At 36.5% G+C, this 22857-nt stretch overlaps 2 protein-coding genes across 4 annotated transcripts; both read left to right on the top strand.

Moving 5' to 3' along the window:
• Positions 1-1509: 1509 nt before the first annotated feature.
• LOC129254644 (probable 2-ketogluconate reductase) lies at positions 1510-9900 on the top strand. Of its 3 annotated transcripts, XR_010296212.1 has the most exons (7): positions 1513-1839; positions 4823-5037; positions 5580-5736; positions 6975-7158; positions 7490-7668; positions 8165-9353; positions 9528-9900. XR_010296212.1 is itself a non-coding variant. In XM_064111915.1 (6 exons), exons 2-6 carry the CDS (start codon positions 4825-4827, stop codon positions 8419-8421), a joined length of 990 nt encoding a protein of 329 aa, XP_063967985.1. In that variant the 5' UTR covers positions 1510-1839; positions 4823-4824; the 3' UTR covers positions 8422-9900. The 3 variants fall into 3 exon arrangements, 2 of the variants coding, with proteins under 2 accessions (XP_063967985.1, XP_063967996.1); XM_064111915.1 differs by having other exon boundaries at positions 1510-1839; positions 8165-9900; XM_064111926.1 differs by lacking the exon at positions 1513-1839 and adding an exon at positions 2368-2687 and having other exon boundaries at positions 8165-9900.
• Positions 9901-17808: 7908 nt separating this feature from the next.
• On the top strand, positions 17809-19101 carry LOC129274438 (4-galactosyl-N-acetylglucosaminide 3-alpha-L-fucosyltransferase FUT6-like). Its single transcript, XM_054911252.2, has one exon. It carries the CDS (start codon positions 17809-17811, stop codon positions 19099-19101), a length of 1293 nt encoding a protein of 430 aa, XP_054767227.2.
• Positions 19102-22857: the final 3756 nt, after the last annotated feature.

The raw sequence follows: 22857 nt of genomic DNA, 5'->3' as shown, positions 1-22857 counted from the left end.
AATTATGTTTTTTAGACAGTATCCCATTACTTTATCACATATATATGCATTTTAGTGCTTACTCTTGTGATTTCTTTGGTCCTCTTTCTCATTGTACATAATACTGTTAGCACTGGCGTACCTATATAGGATTTTCCAGAAGGGGGGCAAATTAAAAAAAAAAATTTAGAAGCAAAAAAAAAAGAAAAAGGTTCTCAACCACAAATACCACAAAAAAATTTGACAAGCAAAAAAAAAAAAAAAAAAAGGGCTTCAACCAAAAAAAAAGGATTTCTTACCAGAAAAAAATTGACAAGCCAAAAAAAAAAGGTCTTCAGGTTCAAAAGAGGGGATACACGTCTGATTTTATTGAATTTTTACATTACAAATTATTAATTTGGCTTCTCAAAAGGGGGGGGGGCACGTCCCCTGTATCAGTTGTGACTCGTCAGGGGGGCAGGGATATATACGTCCCCCTGCATGAGTTGTGACTCGTCAGGGGGGGCAGTCTGCAACATTTATCACATACATGGCAAAGTAAATAATATATTTCGTTAACAATTGTGTTTTTAGTCAGTATTCCACTCGTTTTTTTTAATATGTATTTTATAGTGCTCACTCTTGTGATTTTTTTGCCCGGCCTTTGCCATTGTACATAATACTGTTTGGGCCAGTGGCGGCTATTTTAAATATCAAAATACAGCAATTTTCCCATATGACATAATAAATTATATATCTCGTTAGTAATGATGGTTTGCATACAGTACTTCGTTCATAGATCACAATTTCTTGCAGTTTAATAGTGCTCATTTTTGTGAAAATTAGTTTTCCCTATTCATATTGTACATAATAGAGTATTCAGGGGCCTATGGCGGCCATATCCCAAAAAAAAAAATTTGTCAAAAACTATAGTTCACTCCTGCCACACAATTTTATGCATTTTTATAGCCAATGTGCGGGCAATTTTAAGATTTTCATGGGTAATTTGCATATTGGATTTTGCCAATTTGCGGAAAATGCTCAAGGTTACACGAATGGCATCGTTCAGATTCGTAATCAGCACCCTCGAATTGACAAGAAACCATAAAAAAATATTGTATATATGAAAAAAAACAAGGTTATGCCTCTTCTATCCTGGACTATAGGGACATAATTCTTTCTTGGTAAGGTTAGCAGCACACAAAAGTTCGACTACATGTACCACACTACTAGTATATAGCTATTATGTAACATTATTGTTCAGTAGTTACGGCCCACTTGTCTTGAATAAGAGCCCTGGGGCCGATTGCACGAAAGGGTCTTTGCAAGAACCGTCTTTCGTGTCGCCCATTTATTGTGATGCGCCAGGTGAAACGCATTTTAAATAAATTACCTGCAAACATATTTCATTCATCCGTTAAAGTAAACAAAATCTTTGTTTATAAAATGATGTGATATATCATAAATTGTATACAAATTGATTTTAAATGCTAGCTAACAAAATTTATTTGTTTATCCTACATTTCAGAAATATCCAGCACACAGCGCATCATAAAAGATGGGCGACACGAAAGACGGTCCTTGGAAAGACCCTTTCGTGCAATCGGCCCCTGGATATTATCTGAAAGCTGACCTCTCATACCAGCCTACTATACTATGCATGGTGCATTGCGTTTATCTACAGTATTTGATGTGTAGTGAAATCACTGACCACAGACCACGGTGACATATAATGCGAGGACATTTCAAAAATTTATAGCGTTCTGCACACTGTCTTGGCACGTTAATTAGTACAACTAACCTCGCATGCTTGTGTGAGTGCACTTGGCATCAACGTTCGCCACAACTACATCTATCTAGATAGATCTCATAGTTATACCGGTAAGTTTTGCCATGACTATATCAGATACAGATCTACCGTCATTTATAATATTTTGATGTATCTATATCCATAAATCATACCGTATGTTTTGTCTGCTTGCCCTGATCTCATTTGGTTTGCCACTAGGATTTGTTTTTTTAAAGGTTTACGACACTTTACCGTGTAAACAATATGCAGATATGCCAGATATGTAAATAAATTAAAATAATGTTTAATACATGACAGGTATATGGTCGATCGCGACCTTCACTGGCCGAATTGTGTATTGAGTTATTTTTATTCGATCAACACGTAGAGGGCTATATATTAATTCTTCCATTTTGAGAAAAATAATTTGCAAGAGTTTTCACTGTTACTAAGTTGTTAACTTGCGCTGGTATGCCGTATGGTAATCTCGTGCTAATTATTGCCCCATTTAGGTACGACAATATAACAAGCCTAGACTTTCTAAAAGAAAAAAAGCCCGCTAACTATGAACGGTGATCTAATTTCTGAGTGAAGTGGAAATTAATTTCAATTCGTAAGGTGATTTTTGGGAAGTTAAAAAAATAATTCATCCGTTCTTGTTATTACCTCCACGATTACCACTTTCTAGTTTTGTTTAGCCGTAGGGTACTATTAAAGAAAATTCTATGCAACGCATTTTTATCATTTCGTCGATTTTAATACCCTCATTGTCTGGACGTACATAGACCAAAAGCTTCGGTCTCTGTTATGTTGGTTGATCAGCTGGCTTCACTCACCAAATACAGAGACCGAAGTTCTGTCGCGATCTGTACAGGGGACTCAATTGGCCATATGTTTAAGTTCGGATAAAACAGGGCAGTGAAGTTGCGCGACAGCCGAGGTAAGTCACTGTTTTTGTTCCTTTTAACTTGATTTTCCCCGTTTTTTGGCAATTAATGCCAAGATGGAATATTAATTTGCATTTCGGTCGCGTTAATTTTCAAAAGTTTGATTCATTAAAGACAAAAATTGAAGAGCCCCGACGGGGGGATTTTGCATTGGAAGTCCCCTAATGGTGGCTGCACGATAGCGAGCCGTCTGTGTATGAGGAGAAATTTAAAAAATAAAAAAATGTTAAAAAACTCCTCAACACAGACGGCTGCCAGCTGTCTAGGACGTAATAATATAAAATAATAATAATAATAATAATACAGGTATATTTACCCAGGGAAGCCGCTTCAGTTCCGAAAACTGTTCTCCCAGCGGGCCCTGCTATTCTTTTTAAGTTTTCTGCACCGAGGCCCCGGTCAACATGTCATTAACATATCCCAATCGGTCACAAAAATTTTTATGCCATTTTGAGGGATAAATTAATGACATGTTGATGATCTACAAAGGCGTCGATCATGGGGCAGCTATCATGGCTATAGTGGCGATCACCCCTACGAAAATATTAGGGCGGCAAACATCGATTTGCCACCCAAATAATTTTGACCCTTTAAAGAATTTCAAATAAAATGTATTGAATGATGTATTAAATAAAATTGGAAAACACTATAGAACCATTGGAATGAAGATATATCTTATTAAACGTATATTACAATATTTTGAAGAAAAAAAATATGCTTAGATTCTGTTTTTCATGTGCCTTAATATTTCCAATTCGAAACTTGCATGTCTCGACGCCCCTCTAACCACATGCATAATTAGTACGATTACAATGTATACTGGTAGCCTGTATAATGAACGGGTATGCCTATAATTATGCCCATATAATCTTCCTTCAAGATGATTGAAACAAAACCTAGATCTATATGAGTTTCCTGTCGTAAAATTCAAGATATTTTCACCAGCGATCCCGGCACGGAAATGTTCCGTGAATCGTTCGTTATATATATCATAGGCAACTTTTTAAAACTTTTCCAATTTCAATTTTAACTGGAAACTGTGACATTGGATGTGCTTATGCAGTTTAACATAACATTGTATTGGTATGTATGGATTTAATTTTCTTGATTTCTCAATTTTAGTTGAGCAAGAGTCATTAAACAGGCACCGAATATCATAATGTTCATCAAGCCTCCATCAACCGTTATTTTGTTGAGCAAAACCATATCAAACTCTGAAGTCTAAAATGGGCATATGGAATGTCAAGTGTATTTTCATTGTAGAATTTTCTCTCCACTCCTGTGGGCATTATGTTTAGGATATTTAATATAGTTAAACTTTTGAATGATAATAGTTTTGTCGTTCAAATTACGATCTCATTACTCGCGTGCTGCATTTTATTTATCATCAAGCTGCTTTGGAATAATGATTCAAAGGGATGATTGACGGTACACATGCATTTCATTTCCTATTTATTATGGTGAATATGACATCATCATCATCACAATCACTTTATAAATGTACTTCCTGCCACTGTCATCATTTATTAAAGTGATTCACGTTTCATATCATCATTGGTCTTGTCAATTTAGGTACAACAAATTACCCCCCCCCCAAAAAAAAAAAAAAATAATAATAATAAATAAATAAATAAATAAAAAATCAGCCATTTTGATAGTACTAGAATAGCAAACTGATTGTGAACACGAGCTAGCTGGTCTGGAGCTTCTCCTTTGTGTAGGCAGAGTAGCTATAGGTAATCATAATCTGTAGAGAAGTAATGGTATATTGAAAGAGAGACTATGTTTCCATAGCATTAAAGCCGACACAAAATTGAAAAATTGAAATAATCATGATAGGCATATTTAATAGTTATTGTCAGATCTATGTTTGTAATTCCCCCGATAAATCATATTGTTTTTCTATTCTCTTCCTTTATTTTTATATATTATTTTCCCATCGTAATCTTCTCCTCTCAATTTTCTTTCTATCGCTTGAACAATCGATGATGGGGGGGGGGGGGGAGTGGGCTGTTTCAGTCGATAACTAATCATTCCATTTTCTGACAGAGAACAAGACCTAGTTTGAATGTACTTCTGTTGTATTTTGTCCGAAATAATGATGACATGTATTTCTACCTAATTTCAGCTATGTCAGATAATAGACCGTGGATCCTTGCTACCATGCCGCCATTCTTAGATGAGACACGGGCTATGGTGGATAAAGTCTTTAGGCTTGTTATCTGGAACGACTTCCTCCAAAATCCGGACGAGTATCGACATAAGATACAAGGAATTTTGTATATACCAAATAAGAAACCACCAATGCCGGAAGAGCTGCTCAGAAGTATACCAAATTTAAAGGTGAGATTGATTACAACACGAAGCCATTGAATATATATAAGAAACATCGTAGCCTACCGAACCTGAAAAGGAATATTTCAAACCTGGGGGCCGTTTCATAAAGCTGTTCGTAAGTTAAGAGCGACTTTAAGAACGACTGGTGATAATATCTTACGCACTAAACCATCGCCTATGAATATACCATTTACCACAAGAAAAGATAACCAGTCGTTCTTAAAGTCGCCTTAACTTACGAACAGCTTTAATAAACACCCACCTGATCGGAAGTGGTATATGAGAAAAAAATATCCCAATTCCCAAAGTGAGGTATGAAATGTCGGTGTAAATAATGTTAAAAAGGCAAATAAGAGAACTTATCAATATCAGTCAATTATTATCCACCAAAATAAATTATGAATCATTTCCCTTTTCTTCTTTGGGCGTGTTAAGAATCACATAGAACAATAATGATATGTCTCTATGTTGAAGTCAGACTACATTTAAGCGTTAAATTGGATGTTCTCTGCCATTAATTTTGTTTGGTCTTTTATCGTTTTATTTAGGTGTTAGCCACCCATAGTACTGGTATAAACCATCTGGATCTACCGCTGCTATGGAAACTCGGTATAAAAGTTGGTCATGCTCGAGATATTCTGGATGACACATGTGCTGATTTCATATTTGGATTACTCATTGCTGCAGCTCGAAGACTACCAGAGTGTAAGTAGAGTATACCCGTATACCCCAGTGGTGGAACAAGGGGGCGTCGGTCCCCCATGCATGGAGCCCGGGGGGCACTCGACCAAAAAAGTAGTAGGTATGTGCCACGGGCGAGACAAAAAACGGGGGCCTTGGAGCGGGCTTATTGTCAAAAGGAGGGTCCTCGGAACGGGCTTCGGAACTACAATGTTTGTGAAAATGGGGGGTCCTTGGAACGGGTTGCCTGCGTGTGAGTGCGTATGCATCCCTATGGAACGTGCATGCAGCTAGCCCGGCGGCACGGGCTAGCGCAGAGGCGATGGTCGGACAGCGCTCTGCGGCCGCTTTTCACCAAAATTGCGGCTCATTGTAGCAGATCAATGTGGCCGGAACGGCGTAACGGAAAATATGCGAAGCTTTGGAGCGGATTTCTTTCTTCTTTTTTTCTCGATAAAAAGAAAATGCTAAGCTTTGGAGCGGCTTTCTTTGTTCTTTTTCTCAATAAGACAAAAATGCTATACCTTGGAACGGAAATTTGAGTGTAAAAATGGGGGTCCCCTCCGCGGCACATACCCACTATGCATTATATACTGAGTGCCCCCCCCCCCCCCCGGGGCATGGAGGAACTTGAAAAAATACAATTAAAAGTGTATAAAACAATGGGGTCTCCTGGGAGTCAAAAGTAGAATGGGGATATTAAGGTTGATTAACCTTTTTTTTGCTTGTCATTTGCGGGAAAGTTTGTGGCAAATGTGATGACATTCAGACTGCATTCAGACCCCATTTTTTGCTTCACATTGAAAGAAAGAAAATGGGTGCCCCTTTTTAGGCCCCCTTTCCAATGAAATTTTTGATCATGTCCTGCCAATGAAATCCTGAATCCTAGAACATTGTTAATCAACGAAACAGAATCACTTCGGAGTATTGTATACCTGTCCATTAACATTCACGTCATGTTTTGGCTTGATATTACATGGGCCAAAAACTCTAAGGAAGTTGAAGTTTGAGACACTGTTTATGTATAATTTCGGAAAAATTTACCAGCGAGCTCTTTCTTCAAAAACTTAACATTGAAAAGCAAGACATTTTTGCAACTTATTCTGTATTACCAGGAAAATAGCAATGAAAAGAGGTGGAATAGCTAGATATTCAGAACATTTCTGAATTATGATGCCTTAAAAGCTAATTTTAAGCAATTTTGATCTTTTTTTCAATCGTTTATAATAATTAAGATTAATTGTCATACTCGATTCACATAGGTATTGCCGAAGCACAAGGACATGAAGGAACTGAAATTGGGTGGGATCGGTCTCATGTACCCTTTGGAGTCAAAATATCTGGAGCAACAATCGGTATTCTTGGAATGGGGCGTATTGGTTATGAAGTCGCAAGGAGAGCATCGGGTTTCAAAATGAAAGTCCTCTATTATAATCGTACACAAAGGTAAGTCATTTGATAGTCTTGTAAAGTGACTTTTCAATTAGTTATTGCAAAAGTACAGCATTTCATATCTTAATGCCAATTTTTGACATTACTATCCATCTCCTTGACGCCCTGTGAAGCTGGCTAAAATGTAAGTTTTCGATGTTTCTCTTGTGGACTAACTTCACGTGACAACATGTCTGTCTTTCTTCATATCGTTCATTTTTCATTATTCATGTAAAATGTGCAATACATGTTTAAGGGCTTCCAACAGTATATCAGGTACTGATCGAGTCACACTATACTAAAAAAGATAAATAAATAGTCTTGAAATGGTTGTGTTTTCGTACAGAAACGAAGCTGAGGAGACAGAAGTGAAGGCTACCTATTATCAGCGGTTGGAAGAAATGCTTCCTAAGCTGGATTATCTTGTAATAACTTGTAGTCTGAATAAGGATTCTAAGAACTTGCTTGGAAAGAAACAACTCGACTTGATGAAACCTACTGCTATCATCGTGAATGGGGCCAGAGGTTTGTATCATCTATCCTTTTTAAGCTCATGTAGTAGAGAGGCCGATGTGCATGGTGTGGATGGTGACAAAAGGCGGGTCTACATGGGGGCTGGGGCGATCCGCCCGCCCCATGTGATTTTCAAGGACTGAGGAAAGAGATGAAAAGAAAGAGAGGGAGATGAAGAAAGGGAGAAGGGATAAAAAGAAAGGTCTTTGTTGTATAAGCTAGATTTATAACTCCTGTAATAAAATCACTTTGAGGTATTCTGTCATTTCAATTATTTCCATTTCCAGCGATTACAATGTAATGTTTTTTTTGCACGTCTAAATATAAGCAGTATTATATAGCAAAATATCATGGAATAAGAGTGGAGGTGCATGGCTTCCTTTCTTCACAACCATTCTGCTTACTTCTCCTTTTATTAATATTTTGATCTCATAATGTGTTACCTTAAGAAGCACGAGTTACTTGTGTATCGATGACGGAATTAATTTTGTAATTTCTTGGTATGCAGGATTGGTCATAGATGAGGATGCCTTGGTAGACGCATTACGTCATAACAGACTCCGTGGAGCAGCTTTAGATGCCACTCATCCTGAGCCTTTAGCGAAAGATCACCCCCTTCTTCATCTTCCTAATGTTATAGTTACACCTCATATCGCGTCACACGTTGGGGAAACCCTGGAAAATGTTATGCAGAACTGTATTGATAATATCATTGCTGGTATAGACGGTCGGCCATTGCCCACCGAGGTTGAACCTCATCCTTGAACACCCCCCCCCCCCTCCTAGACAGGCTCCTAGAATATTTCTTCCCTCAAGAAATAATTATGTGGATAGAAACCATTTCCTGGATTCTTCAGACAGATTGAAATTATAAGAAAGTTCTCTTTTCAAACTAAGAATACGCCTAAAAGTACGATTATAACAATCAGCGCCGTACTATGAAGAATCTTGCCAACAACTGCCGTCATTTTGTTACTCAGATTTATTTCTTCAAAGACGGATATTTCAATTCCGGATCTCATTAATCCAACTAATCGTCAATCATTGCAACATTTAACCCCCCATAAAAACTAATACTTTGTTATCATATTTGTTTGAAATAAATCGTGCATATAAATTAATTATATTGCAACTGGACCTAATGATCAAAGATAAAGAATACTTTCATTGATTTTTATGTTTAAATATGACAATGAATTGCCGAACTCTGTTGTAAACTTGAAAAAAAGATACTTTCGCCTTTAATTATTTCTCATTCACGTACAGCCCTCCGGATCATTGTTATTCTTAGGGAGAAGTTAGTCAAGGAAATGTAAAGGATTATTGTGACTAATTAACTTTTATCAATAGCTACTAATATGTAGTTAATAGGTCACGCATGTTTTACACTTGTGCTTTATATACATACTTTACCAAAAGTAACGTACACTTTTGGAAGAAAAAACATTCGCCTAATAAACGTTTCAAATTTGATTTTTTTTTTTCCTGTCGGACTCCACTAAAATGGGTATTTTAGCAATCACTTCGCATTCGCAGACGCTTTCTATAAAAACGCTGATGATCAATACCCTTTCATATCAAAGCGGTCTTCGTCGAAAATCGAGGAATCAAAACAGTAGTGTCGTCCTGCACTCTGGACAAACGACAAATTTACAATTTTCCGTCCGGTCCCAAACTTAAGAAGATGTGCTGTCCCGGTGGGTGTTTCATAAAGCTGTTCGTAAGTTAAGAGCGACTTTAAGAACAACTGGTGATCCTGTCTTGTTGTAAATGGTATATTCATTGGCGATGGTTTAGCGCGTAAGAAAGCATCACCAGTCATTCTTAAAGTTGTTCTTAACTTACGAACAGCTTTATGAAACGGCCGCCAGGTCCACCAACTTTCGACAATGACGTAAATTATGTAACTTCTGAAGCTTCCCATGGCAAAGAAGAATAGTGTAGTAGTTTACACAATACATCTTTCTTGGGCAAATGTTGGTCCTGAAAAGGACCACCCAAACTTGACCGTTCGACAAGTATGTTCCTGTCGTCTTCAGGAGAAATGGCAGACAATGACCTCTAATCTGTCCATTGTGATTTGACGGGCATTTCCAATTGATTTTCAACGTTCAAAAAAGCGTCTGCGAAGTGGATGCTAAAATACACGAATCGCTTGATGGAAAGAGAGCAAACCCGGGATTAAAATGAAATCAGCAGCCTGAATTGAGCTCTCCTAATAGAATTTTGATTGATATAGTGCAATTATCATTATCAAGTCTTTGTTATGATATTGGAATTGTAGATATTGGATTTTTAAATTGTTTGAGGCTTCGTAGAGATGTATGCATACCTGAAGGGCGATTTCGTTTGTTTTAATGGTCCCGGTGGGGGGGGGGGGGGGGCAAGACGGACATTTCCCATATGTTGCTGTACGAAAATTCGAAGTTCGAAGGGGGCACCGCCCATTGAATAAAGCAGATTTTCATGTTTCTTCCGTTGTACACACTCGGATTAATGTGTGTGTTGGGGCAGAAGGGCAAGGTTGAGCGTGTGTGTGTGTATGGATGTTTGCGGGAGGGAGTATGCATGGACGCGGGATCGTGTGTGGGCGTGTTTTTTATTGCGGTTAAAAGGTTACAAGGTTTCACTAAAATAAAATCTAGCCCGGCTCTAGATCTATAGGGTTAATTGTTATTTTATGATCTAGTAAACTTCTTGATAATTATGATATATTAAAAAAAAATCAACATTGAACTTACATGTATATAATTGTAAGACACCGGTCTTAATTAATCACCTGCCCGTTATCTATTTTATTTCATTAAAAGTGGTTATGATAGCATGTCTTGCTGGAAAGTAAGCTACCATGACAACAGAGAAAATTTTGCTTTTTGATTGGCTCTTCCATTGAAAGATGTCGTTTAAACAGTTCTATTCATTTCATTTCTTTATATCATTTCCATTCTATTTCTTCATAAGAATACCGGTCTGATGTTGTAAATGGACGACTGCGTCATACAGAGTACGTTTGAAATCCTAACAGTGTCAGGTAAATAAAATCAACGACAACCTAATATATTTTCCAACTCTAAAAATTATAATTTTTCTTACCAACACTTACTTAATATCCAACCACAATAGAAAACCCGGTGATAAGCTTGCACTGGGTGTTAAGATAGGGGTCCTAGGAATTTTCGACCCCAAAATGTTTCACGACCAAGAATAAAAAGGAAAAGATGGAGAATGAAAGAAAGCAAATTCAGTGAGAAAGAAAAATATTACTTGACCATTCAAACCATTGAATAGAACAAAATTAAAGGGGAATGAAACCTTTGGAACAAGTAGTTTTGTATCGAAACAGAAATATCAAAGAATCAGAACAAAGACAATTTGATAAAAATCGGACAAATAACGAGAAAGTTATGAGCATTTTAATATTGCAATCACTAATGCATTGGAGATCCTCCCATTGGCAATGCGACAAGGATGTGTGATGTCACATGTGAACAACTTTCCCTTTGATGGACTATAAAATACCCCCAAAATGTATCTTTTTGCTTTTTCTTATGGCGATGCTAACCCTTTATCCATAATGTATTCTTTAAAAATCTGTATTACATGCCCTCCTATAGAAAGAACACATGATCTACTGATAGATGTGATAAAAGAGGCAGTTTAAGTGAAATGTATACTAAAGTAATGGGGAGAGTTGTTCACAAGTGACATCACACATCTTTGTCGCATTGCCAATGTGAGGATCTCGATAGCATTAGCGATCGCAACATTCAAATGCTCATAACTTTCTCATTGTTTGTCCGATTTTTCTCAAACTTTCGTTGATCTGTTTTTTTTTTATTTTTCTGTATCACACAAGCTATCTTGTTCCAAAGGTTTCATTCTCCTTTAAAGACATTAAAGTAAGTAATAGATGAATAGTGGATTTTTTTAGGCTTTTGGGCGCCATCTTGGATTTTTTTGTACCCTGGTCTGCTTATTTTCGATCTAACCTGTATCACTAAATCTTGTTACCCCTTTAAACCATGAAATATGCACCGAAATTGGATGTCTAGCGTGGATAATGAGCTGAGTTATGTCCATTTTCTATGAACGGCAGCCATTTTGGACGCCATCTTGGATTACGGAAAACCCCCAAGGTGGATTTATGAGGACTTTTAATTCAATTCAATTTATTCAGGTCCGTAAAGGAAATTTGTTTTGGGATTTACATACATACATTTCATGACAACACCAAAAAATACATGTGTGAAAGACATGCAAAAGTATGAATGACAAATATAAAGAAATAGTGCACCATTACAAACAAAATATATATACAGACATAATATCAACAAAGAAAAGAAAACTCCTACAAGGCACCAGTATGTTATTCTGGATACATTCCCGGATCTGCCCTGAAAAAAACAGCTTGTTACCGCCTTTTATTTTAAACCTAACGCTCTTGGCCTATTTATGGAGTTATTCTCAACACTGCTTATAAGTCATACGCCAAATTAATCTGCATCTACCAACCGGTTAGATGATATAACGCATCAATAATAAGTGTCTAAATCTTAATCATCAGAACATTCTATTGGCTTAAACTGTTCACTGTCCCTATTAATGATGTCTAATCAGAAGGTCAAATATATGTGATGCATACTTTTGAAATTTCCTACTCTTTCAACTTCAAAGGAAAAAAAATGTGGAAACACGCCCAGGGTCGGATCCAGCCTTCGCCAATCAATTGGGGGGCCCGAATTTTTTTTCAGCCATATTTTCCCCGATCGGCCACTCAAACATGATTTTTTTTTCTTTGTAAGGGGTAGTCGTAATCGTTACTTCTTAGCTTTATTCTTATAAATCAACATAAATAGTATCATAATTCTTATTTATATAATGCGAGCGCGAGCATTTTTTTTTAATTGTATGTATTTTTTCCTAAAATTTGGACATTCTAGGCAATGTTTGTTATCCTGAAAAAGATGTATAATACGAACGCGAAGCGCGAGCAGAAATTTTTGATACACGTTTTGAACTGATCGAAAAGGTAGGCCTATACCTACTGCTTGCAGTTAGACATGAAGACGTTACATATTTCAACAATCAAATAATGCGAGCACCAGGCGCGAGCTGAAATTTTTTGACACTTTTACCTAAAGAATGGAAATTCTATGCACTTTTTGTAACTTAAACAGAATAAGTATATAACTTAATAATTGATGCGAGCGCGAAGGGGGAGCCAAAAATTTCGAGATTTAGACCTAAAAACGAGACACTCTATTCATATTTTGTAAATAATGAAAAGGATGAGTAATTGGGGATCTTCCTTACATTAATAATGCGAGCGCGAGCAGAAAATTTTTATATACGTTTTGAACTGTTCGAAAAGGTAGGCCCTACCTGCTAAGGACTGTGTGCACTTAGCCATGAAGAAGTTAAATATTTCAACAATCAAATAATGCGAGCGCGAAGCGCTAGCTGAAAACTTTTGACATTTATACATAAGGAATGGAAAATTTTATTCAATATTTGTAATCGTGAACAGGATAGCTATATAACTAAACAATTCATACAAGCAAGAAGCGCGAGCGGAAAAATTCGAGATTTAGACCTATAACCGGGACACTCTATTCATGTTTTGTAAATCATGAAAAGGGTGAATAAGCGCGTGTTTCAGATTTAATCCAAGAATCTAGGCATTCTAAATAATCTATTATCATGAAAATCAAAGCGAGCGCGAAGCGCGAGCATAAATATTTGATATTCCGATCTGAAAAAAGGGTCAATTTCAGCTCTATATTTCAAGCACTTTGTAGGAAAATCAGAGGTGGATATGGATCGCACTTAATAAAGGGCTGATATTTTTCATCATTATTTCTTTTTAGTTTTGACATAGGACCGGGAAATCCTTAGGACATGTCATCATATGAAAATAATGACTATTTTTCTATTCCTCTTGCTAAGCGCGAGATGAAACAAAAGGGACAATTTAATTATTAAATTGATATCTTATTTGTTAATGCAAAATGAGGGAGCGGAATTAATGCGAGTGCAAATCGCGAGCCATATTTTTTGATAAACTGTCATGAAAAGGAGATTTTAAGTAGTTTGTTGTGTAATCAATATTGACACAAACATAACTCGCCAATCAAAATGCGAGCATGCAGCGCTAGCTGATACGTTTTGACAATCAGAACTGAATAGGGATATTTTGGAAACTTTATGGAATACACGAAAATAATAAGTACCTGATAAATCAAAATTTGCGAGCGCGCAGCGCGAGCAGAAAAATTTAATATTCAGACCATAAATAACTGACATTTTTACATAGCACTTTATACAAATCAATTTGTAAATAACACAAAATGAAATTTCGATTTCCGAGGTGAAATATATATGTTTTGTGTATTGACTTCCAAACTTGGTATTTAAGCTCAATATTGAACAAGTTATGTAAATCACCTAACAGGCAATGCGAGCGCAAAGCGCGAGCGAAAATTTAATACAGTGACATGAAAGATTCTTTTTATTTTCCAAGTTTTCCCCTCATTTCAATAATTTTTTATTCACTCGTCTTCCTCTTCTTCTTTTTTCTCCGCTCTTTTCCTTTATTTCTTTCCTTTTTTTTGCTCCGCCAATAGGGGGGGGGGGGGCGGGCCCCCCTGAATCCGCCTATGCACGCCTACGCGATGTATCATATATCGGAGATTGTAAATCATGGATAATGACAGGATAGTAACATTTTGGCAAATGGTCAGAACATAGTCTAATATTGATTTTTTGTTAGAATCTAATTTTCCTTTGATTGCATGACTCTGGTACACAAATTATAAGATGGGCTTTGTGTTGAATATGATAAACTTGTTTGGTATCCTTTTTCTCACAAAAATCCGTTCATGAGTTCTAATTCATATTGCAATCTAACCAATATATTCATTATTTCGAAACTGGTACTGGGTTTGTGAAAATAAATCACCGCAGCAGGAAGTTCAAAGGTAAATGAAATGTAACAAATCCCATTGTTACGCTCTAGAACCCATCATAGTGCTTGGTATGAATTAAAATTTTACGGCTCCTTCCTAACAATTTCCAGGTATAACAGCGATAAGCTAAGCTGTATGTGGGATGTGCGGAAATGTGCGTTTGTGTCCCTCATTTTGAATTGAATTGAATTGAATTTATTTTCATACTTCACAAGATAGCAAAATAATAACATAATACAATTGAGAATATACATTTGATTACATACAAAATATAACATGTATAATGGCAGTAAATAAAGTGAAGTATGAAGGAACCTGCATAAAAAGCAGAGCTTGTAATGTCTGCAGGTTCCTTAAAGTAATTAAGAAATTAGTAATCAAGGAGATCGGACACTAAAAAAAAAAAAATCAGACTACAAAGGAAAAGCCAAAGATTAGCGGGGTAAAGAATGAGAGGGAAAGTAGACAAATGTGAAATAGAGCGGGGGATGAGCGAAGAATGAAAAAAATCAAAACTAGGCAGTATACCTTTAAAAAGGTACAAATCAAATACATTATATATATTCAGCCAGAGCGTCTTAACGGGGTTCATAACTGGACAAAAGAAATGATTTCAGTTTACATTTAAACATACTTAATTAAGGATAAACAGCTAGATATTTCGTTTGGAAGATGATTCCAAAACATTGGTCCTTCAAATACAATTGTTCTTTGAGCAAATAATGTACGAGTACGTGAAAAGTGAAATGAGTCCCTTTGGCGGGTTGGATAAGAATGGATGAGGTCGTTTCTTTGAAACAAAGAAGAAAACATTTCCGGTATCATCTTTTGAGAGTTGAAACATGAATGTACCCAAATGAAATTCGTAAAGATCATGAATTTTCAGGATTTTATTTTTTATAAATAATGGATTTGTGTGTGCATAAAAGTCAGATTGGTTAATCAACCTAATAGCCCTCTTTTGTAATGTAAATAAAATTTCTAATACCGTCTTGTTTGTATTACCCCAAGCCAATATACCATAATTTAGTCGTGATGAAATGAGAGTCATATATAAGTTTAATAGTATATAATCAGGAAAAAAGAAATTTAGCTGGCTTAAAATACCGATACTATTTTGGGCGAGTGCGTGTAGGTGGGAGCGACTGCGTATGTGAGTGTGCACATTTTCTTACAGTCCAACAACCGGTGACGTCCCGGTTCAGAAAACCATGCCCATCAATTCCCCAACTCACTTCTATCCTTTTCATATCATAAATGCAAGATTTGTAAGACGAGATCTGACCGTGTGGCCTAGGTGTGTGTGTATGTAGGGGGCGGTCTCGGATCGAAGCGTACCCGGTTAGCGCACTACATTATGCTCACATTACATGCATTATGAACCTAGTTCGTGTATTGAAATTAAAAGCCTCTCCTCTGCATCCTTTGTAATATAAATTACACAAACGGCTATATTTAAGAAAAGTAACGAATTAACATTTATTTTTTTATGTTTTTGAAACATATATATGTTATCAACAAATGGTTCATCTAAATAATGAATGCTGAAGTGAAATTTTTTCCGAGTTCTGTTTTTTTTAAATCCTGTTCATGAATTATAGCCTATTGACTTCAGAGTCACGTGAAAGGGTCTCGTCGTCTCTTAGGAATGATTCGCAAATAGGCTACCGCTACAATAACAAACAGGTGATATTTTTCCCCTCTTTAAATAACCCAACTTTTAGAGACAAGCGTATGAAGCGAATTGAAAGGGCATGAACATCGAGAGCACTTGAATCAAGCTCTTTGCATTGAAATAATACTCCGATGCTCTTATTAGCAACGTGAAGGTCGAGAAGCACATGAAACTGTACCTGTGACAGTGAACAGAGATAATTGAGAGACATCGCTCTATTGCTTCAAATAATTACCATGATTAAGAGGTAAAACATTTTTTCTCTTTCTATTATGAACCACTTATTGTATCGTGATAGGATGAATACACTCGAGAACACTGAGTTAAATTTTACCCAATATTGGGTACAAAGGGACATGGTTTTTTTGCTGGGTATTATCTTTTTTACCCAACCAACAGGCATGTTCCCATTTTACCCAATATTTTGAAAAACCTTTTTATAGAGTGTACTCTAGTAGTTGGATGAGTTAATCGCATTTGTAAATTTAGTTCAAAATTAAAAACCTTAACTTGACATTAGGTAGTTAAGGGAAAGCACGTATATCCACCACTCGCTCAACTTTCACTAATATTTATAATATTTGATGTTACTCATTTAAAAAACTAATTTACATACTCTACACTCTAGAAAATATTGCGTAATAATGCTCCATGAGGGTAATTATATATGTGTTCAACCAACATTGGGCATTTTCATTTATCCAGTGTGATTGAAATTTTGCCCATTCTAAAGTAATTGCTGCTTATTTTGTAACGTTACTGGACAATATGCTCCCCGCATTGGGTAAAATACTGCCCCAAAGCGGACACATTATTACCCTCGTGCTGGATAAAATTTGACCCAATATTCTTTACAGTGTAATCTATAGAAAAAATTGAATACAGATATACATGACAGTTATTTAAAAAAATGTAAAATTTTTCTGCTCTTTAATGAATATTCATATATTTATATGTTAATTGTTCTTCGTGTTATATTCACATTCGCGTCAATAAGTCAATTGAAAAATATAAGTACATTAAACTTGGCCTTGTGAATTAATTAGTGAATTACTTAATTGAAGTTAAATCTACTTTATATTCGAAGCAAGTTAGAAGTACTTAAATTTTCTTGAATCAATATAGTACCAATAAATCAAGTAAATTTATGACACTTTAGTTTGAAATATAATTTCAGAAGTAATGCATCTTTAATAATTAAAACTGCATAAGGAAATAAAGAAATATTTGCAAAGCAGTGCATTCTTTTAGAGTGTACAATTTAGAAACAATCCTCTATTTTTTTTCAATTTTTATCGTGTTATATAATATTTTCCTTTATCAAAATTCAATTACAGATTGGCCAAAATGTTTCGAGAACGATTCCGGATTCTCTGTTTACTAATCATCGCTTTCTTGATGGTCAATGCGGGTATAATGGTTTTATTAATGAACGGGTATACTTTTTCGATCTTGACGAGGTCAACTAAGAAATCAAACGAGCAGATTAACAACTTTGTCTCTCGGCACAACATGAAAGGGGACATCAATATGGTACTAAAGGATTCCCAGGAGACTCAAGAATACTCAATCACACAGCGAGATAATGTCAGAGGGATCGGAAACCGAACATTGAAAAGGAGTGATCAGTTTTTGTCAGCAAATATAACAGACCACCACGTGCAAAATATGATTCATGAGAGGTGTATTAAGTATTTATCGATATTTACTCTTGAAGTGAGCACATTTAAAGCTTGGCCTGAATATGCTATTCTTGAAAAAAAATTTAGTGAAACAAAAGATCGGAAGGGTCCTTACTACGACAATACAGTTATTCGTATTAATGATGTTCCAACTGTATTCATCGAATGTCCAGACTTTATGTGTGATATAGCACTTCGGACGACAGACGATGAAAATATATTGAAACAAAGTGACGCCATATTCATCAACTTTTCGCCATGGAGGTATAGGAATAGAATGCATAAAATTTCAAATCGACTCGTGAAAAGTCTGCCAGAGAATATCAGACTTTTCTTCTATGCAATGGAAAGCCCATTGATGATGAATTACTGGGACTCTACTATTGATGATATTCAATATCATTATGACATGACATATCACTCAGAGAGTGATGTAATCCTTCCATATAGTCGCTATGTCCTAGGGGAACCGACAGATATGAAAGTTATCAACTATGCCGAGAATAAAACCGACCTCCTTGTATGGGTGGCCAGTAATTGCAACAATACATTCTGGCCACGAATGGAATGGGTACAAGATCTAAAGAAGCTGTTAACCTTTGATACATATGGTAAATGTGGTGACAAAATTTGCCTCCCTCGAATGTCTCCTGAATGCACAAGGAAACAATCTCGTTACAAGTTTACCTTGGCCCTTGAGAATGCACAGTGTAATGAGTATATCACCGAAAAGTTTTGGGTAAACGGCCTCATGAATGGTGTTGTTCCAATTGTTTATGGAGGGAAACGAATAAGTTACGAGCAAGTAGCTCCTCCTAATTCATTCCTCCATGTCGCCGACTTCTCTTCACAGGAAGAACTTGTAAATTACCTCCTCAAAGTCGACAAGAACGACAGCCTTTACAATGAGTTCTTTGCATGGCGGAGACAAGGCCGCGTTGAGAAAATGTACCCTGAACTCCAACCTAAATCATTTTGTAAAACTCTTCCCATACTGTCAGACTCAACCCCAACACCTGTCAAGAAAGTTAGAGATTCGAAATATTTCCAAAGTTGTCAAGGGGACGGTCATAGATCATTTACAGTGGAGGGTGACATTAATAACTGGTCGCCATGGAAGTAAAGGAGGGCCTTCGATGGAGAATCCAGGTCAATCATGACAATGGACATGATGAGCAAAGCGAGATATTTACTTTTTCAGTCATTCAGAAGATGGTGGCTCGATCTTCTTATTTCTAAGGTCTACTGTTACTGCACGTTTTGGTAAATTGCAAATTTTAGTAAATTACCAAAATGTGCCGGACATTGATCCATTTTTAAGATTGGGGGGGCAAAATCATGAATCAACGTTCCAAAGGCGCTCGATCATACAAAACAAACAACCTCACCCACGCACACACACACACACACATAGGCATATATATGACTTATGAGATACCGACACGTATCTCACCAACAAATTAATGCGAGCGCGAAGCGCGAGCTGAAATTTGTTTAGCATACTGACCTTAAAACAGGAAAAGGGTACTTGTTTAGGACTGAAATTTTGTTATATTCTGACCTGAAAGCTTGATATTCTAAGCATTATTGGTACCAATGATTAAGATTGGTATCTAAAAGAACAATAGATGCGAGCGCGAAGCGCGAGCTGAAAATGTTGATATTTCGCTCTGAAAAAAATTAATTGACAGTTAATGGACGTTTTTGATAAAGAACAAGCTATATATCCAGCAAAAGATTATTGCAAAGCGAAGCGGGGGTTCCATTTGAGGTTTAGCACTGAAAACGGGACATTCTATTCACCTATTTAATTATGAAAAGTATGGGTTTTTGCTACAGAAATGATGCGAGCGCGAAGCGCGAGCTGAAAATTTTTATATTCCAATCTGAAAAGCAGACATTTTGAGAACGATTTGAAATAAAGAACGAGTTGTGTATCTCAATCTCGCTTACTGAACATTACAATCTTATTTTAATTTTGCACATCCGGAATTATTGGGGGGGGGGGGCAAAACGATATGTTTGCCCCCCCCCAATATTTTCATTGGTGGGGCGATCGCCCCCCTGCCCCCCCCAGGATCGACGCCTCTGCTTCTGGGATTATTCGCTCACTTGACTGCTCATTCAATGCATACAAAATACCGTAAATATCGACACAAGAAAGGCATTTCATTTGGTCTCTATTTTGTAAAACCACATCGGCTCAACGCATTTGGTTTACCTTTAATTTTGTCTAATCTCGAGTTGGTCTAATATCTACAATTCTACATGGTCTAATACCCACTACGTCCAATGCCATTTCGTCCAGTAACCATGTCGTTTAATGCATTTTAGTCCAATATTATTTCGTTCAAGAGGTCATAGGTTGAAGTTGGAAAAGAAATTTTCTCGGCTTGATATTAGGAAGTACTTTTACAGTAACATAGTTTTAGATATGTGGAATAGTCTTCCTGACAGTGTTGTTTCAGCTTCTTCAGTCAACTGCTTCAAAAATCGCCTGGATAGACACTGGTCAAAGAATTATGACTTGCTCTACATGTATAAAGCCAGTGTAGGCAGTATTGTCTTTGTTTTTCCATGGTTTTTAGCATACATGTACACACTTCTGACAGTTCTTTCTCGTGTTAAGTATATATGTATATTTTGTTTTAATACCATGGATACTGTACTACCACCAGAAGATATACTACGATCGATGAACAGGCACTCAACTCAAGCCTACAGCATCGTGGACTCAAAGTAAAGTAAGTAATAGCTTTTTCGTCAATAGCCAGTTAGTCTAAGAGCCATTTCGTCTTAATTCCACCGTGACTTTGTTTAATAGGCACTTTTATAGCCAGGTCGTCTAACTTCACTGCCAGTTAGTCCAATACCAACTTGGTCCAATTGCTGTTTTGCTCCAATACACCATTGGTCCAATTGAGAGTATTTCCAATGAATACCCACTTGGTCCAATTGACAGTTCCGCCAATTTCCACTTGGTTTAATACCCGTTAATGGGGGCAGGTGCAGATCCAGGGGTTGAATTCGTCTCCCTTCCAAGAGCCATTTCGTTCAACAGCAACTTCTTGCAATTGCCAGTTCGTCTAACTTCATTGCCACTTGGTCCAATTGTCATTTGCTCCAATACCCACTTGTTCCAATTGCCATTTTGCTCCAAAACCCACTTGGTCCAATTGGCAGTTCGTCCAATTTCTTCATGGTCTAATCACAATTTAGTCTTTAACCAGTTGGTCCAATAGCCATTTAATCCATATAGCATTTGATCTTATTGGACTAATGTTAATTGGGCGAAATAAATGAAATTAAAATGGATATTAGATCAACTGGTTATGAGACGAAATGGTCATAGACGAACTGGCTATTAGACGAAATGGCTATTGTAAGAAGTGTCTACTGAATGAAATGGCTCTTAGAAGGGGGACACATTCACCCCCTGGATCAGCGACTGCCCCCATAGACCAAGTGGAAATTGGCCGAACTGTCAATAGGACCAAGTGGGTATTAATTGGAAATACTCTCAATTAGACCAAGTGGGTATTGGACCAACTGGCAATGAAGTTAGACGAACTGGCTATAGAAGTGGCTATTGGACAAAATGGGTCTAATAGGAAGTGGCTATTGGACATTGCTGTTAGACGAAGTGGCTCTTAGAAAAACTGGCTATCGGACGAAATGACTATTGAACAAAATGGTGTTAGATCAAACGGCATTAGACGACATGGTCATTGGACGAAATAATAATATTCCGCATTTATATGGCATTGGACGTACTGGCAAATATACTATCGCTGACTTTGTCTCTAACCCAATAGCCTATTATCAATCTTTACTCCAGTATAACCGTTAAATCTGTTTTTTTTAGTTATTACCAAAATGTGCAGACACATCACGTTATAACTGCACATTTTGGTATTAAACAAAAAAATCCTGTCGGGCATAAGTGCACTAACAGCACATTTTGGTAACAATTTTTTAACCAAAATGTTACCAAAACGGTGCAATTTACCATAATGTGCCGAAACATCTACAGCCAGACACCTTTTTTAAGGGGCTTTCACAATATTGCTCTTGCGACCGTTTGCGATCACTTGGTCACCAGTGGCGTACCTAGGATTTTCCACAGGGGGGGCAAAATCTGCCGCCAAAAAAATTGACAAGCAAAAAAAAAAAAAAAAAATGAAGGTTATTGTACCAGAAAAAAAATTTACAAAGCAAAAAAAAAAAAAAAAAAAAAAAAAAGGTCTTCAATCAAAAATGAAGGTTGTTGTACCAGATAAAAAATTGTCAAGCAAAAAAAAAAAAAAAAAAGGTCTTCAAGCTCGTCAGGGGGGGCAGTGATATGTATTTTGCATGGGTTGTGGCTCGTCAGGGGGGGGGGGCAGAGTGCCCCCCCCCCCGTAGGTACGCTAGTGTTGGTCACAATAATTATGTTGCACCCATTCGCAACGGTTGTAAGCAGTCGCACCACCAATTGTGAAAGGGGTTTAAGGCAACCACATAATTTTAATTTTAATTTTTTAATTTCATCAAACGGCATATTTGTCGCCAAATATATTTGACTTGCAGAAATGGACGCTAAAAAAGTCTGCATGTCGAAAGTCGAAACTGGTAGCTATTTCGATTTTTACATATAGCTATTTATGAGGCGCCGAATGTACCAATATTATATAGAACAATTATTTGTTATATAATCATTATTTATTAAATAATAACTATTATTTATATATAATTTACATTTTATTTGTAAATAACTACTATTATATAAAATATCATTTCTAATTATTTATATATAATTCCAAGTAATACTTCATTATTTGTAAATAATAATAGTTCGACATTCCATTATTTATAAATAATGATTATTTGTTTTTCATTA

The sequence above is a fragment of the Lytechinus pictus genome, chromosome 2 (assembly GCF_037042905.1).
Source record: "Lytechinus pictus isolate F3 Inbred chromosome 2, Lp3.0, whole genome shotgun sequence".
NCBI classification, from domain to species: Eukaryota; Metazoa; Echinodermata; class Echinoidea; order Temnopleuroida; family Toxopneustidae; genus Lytechinus; species Lytechinus pictus.
The sequence above is the reverse complement of the archived record's forward strand: the minus strand, read 5'-3'. Positions and strand labels throughout refer to the sequence as shown.